Source organism: Monodon monoceros, unplaced genomic scaffold (genome assembly GCF_005190385.1).
Source record: "Monodon monoceros isolate NGI ecotype Baffin Bay Population unplaced genomic scaffold, NGI_Narwhal_1 Super_Scaffold_12, whole genome shotgun sequence".
NCBI classification, from domain to species: domain Eukaryota; kingdom Metazoa; phylum Chordata; class Mammalia; order Artiodactyla; family Monodontidae; genus Monodon; species Monodon monoceros.
In genome coordinates, this window is record NW_021703768.1 from 117,724,706 (window position 1) to 117,725,954 (window position 1,249).

A 1,249-nucleotide genomic window follows, 5' to 3' on the forward strand; every position below is an offset into this window, starting at 1 on the left:
CCGACACCGTGAAGATGTGGCAGCCGGGCGGGTTGTTCTCCTTCACCAGCACCGTGTACTCAGGCTGCGCGAACGCGGGCGCGTTGTCGTTCACGTCGGCCACCTCCACGGACAAGCTGGCTGTGGCCGACAGGGAAGGCGAGCCCCCGTCCCTCGCGGTCACCCCCACCTCATAGTTCGCCACATTCTCGCGATCCAAGGCGCTGTCCAGCACCAGCGAATAGTAATTCTTGAAGGTGGACACCAGCCTGAAGGGAACACTGGGCGACAGAGTGCAAGTCACTTGCCCATTGACACTGGAGTCGAGGTCGGACACACTTATCAAGGCGATGACGGTGCCCAGTGGAGCGTCTTCCCTAATTGGGAGGGACAAGGACTTGAATTCCATTACTGGGACATTATCGTTGGTGTCGCCAACTTCCACCATAACTGTACAATGGCCAGAAAGTGGGGGCTGCCCCTTATCAATGCCCTCTACAAGAATTTCGTAGGATTTGCTTTCTTCAAAATCGATATATCCCTTTACCATAATTTCTCCAGTAATTGGATCTATGTAGAACTTGGATTTCACATTTGGTAAAATATCAGTTGAGAATGAATATGTAATATTCCCATTCAAGCCTTCGTCTAAATCTGAGGCGTTAAGTTTAATTACCAACGTTCCATTAGGAACATTTTCCAGTAATTTCACTTCATAGAGTGTTCTGTCGAAAGCTGGGGCGTTGTCGTTGGCGTCCAGCACTTTGACGAGTAACTGAACGGTGCCAGTTAGCTCAGGTTTGCCGCCATCAGAGGCGGTAAGCACTAAAAAAATCTCCGGGGCTTCTTCTCTGTCTAAAGGTTTCCTTAATACTAACCCAAGACGTTTTACTCGCTCTTCATAGGATGGTTTTTCCAGCGAGAAATACTCACTGGGGCTCAGTGTGTAAGTGAGAAGAGCGTTGGCCCCAATGTCTGCATCGGAGGCGCCCTCTAGTGGAAACCGAGAGTCAAGCGGCCTGGATTCAGCCATAAACAGATTCTTTTGTGTTCCCGGGAACACAGGAGGATTGTCGTTTATGTCCTTCACCTCCACCTCCACATGGAACACCTGCAGCGGCCGGTCCACGATCACCTCCAGGTGGATGCTGCACTCCGTGCTCCGCCCGCACAGCTCCTCCCGGTCGATCCGAGAATTCACAAACAAAATGCCATTCTGCAGGTTTACCTCCAGAAGGTCCCCGCGGCCTTTGGACGCCACCCGGAACAG

General features: G+C 51.9%; 2 protein-coding genes across 3 annotated transcripts in view; one reads left to right on the forward strand and one right to left on the reverse strand.

Annotated features, from left to right (window-relative positions):
- The window catches only part of LOC114892331 (protocadherin alpha-C2), a 209,000-nt gene that overhangs the window by 30,232 nt on the left and 177,519 nt on the right, over positions 1–1,249 (forward strand). The gene's annotated exons all lie outside the window — the stretch shown is intronic.
- Positions 1–1,249, reverse strand: part of LOC114891675 (protocadherin alpha-4-like) — a 7,630-nt gene that overhangs the window by 505 nt on the left and 5,876 nt on the right. Inside the window, exon 2 of the mRNA XM_029215896.1 lies at positions 6–1,227. Within this exon, the coding sequence (XP_029071729.1) occupies positions 6–1,227 (1,222 nt within the window). The remainder of the gene's footprint in view (positions 1–5; positions 1,228–1,249) is intronic.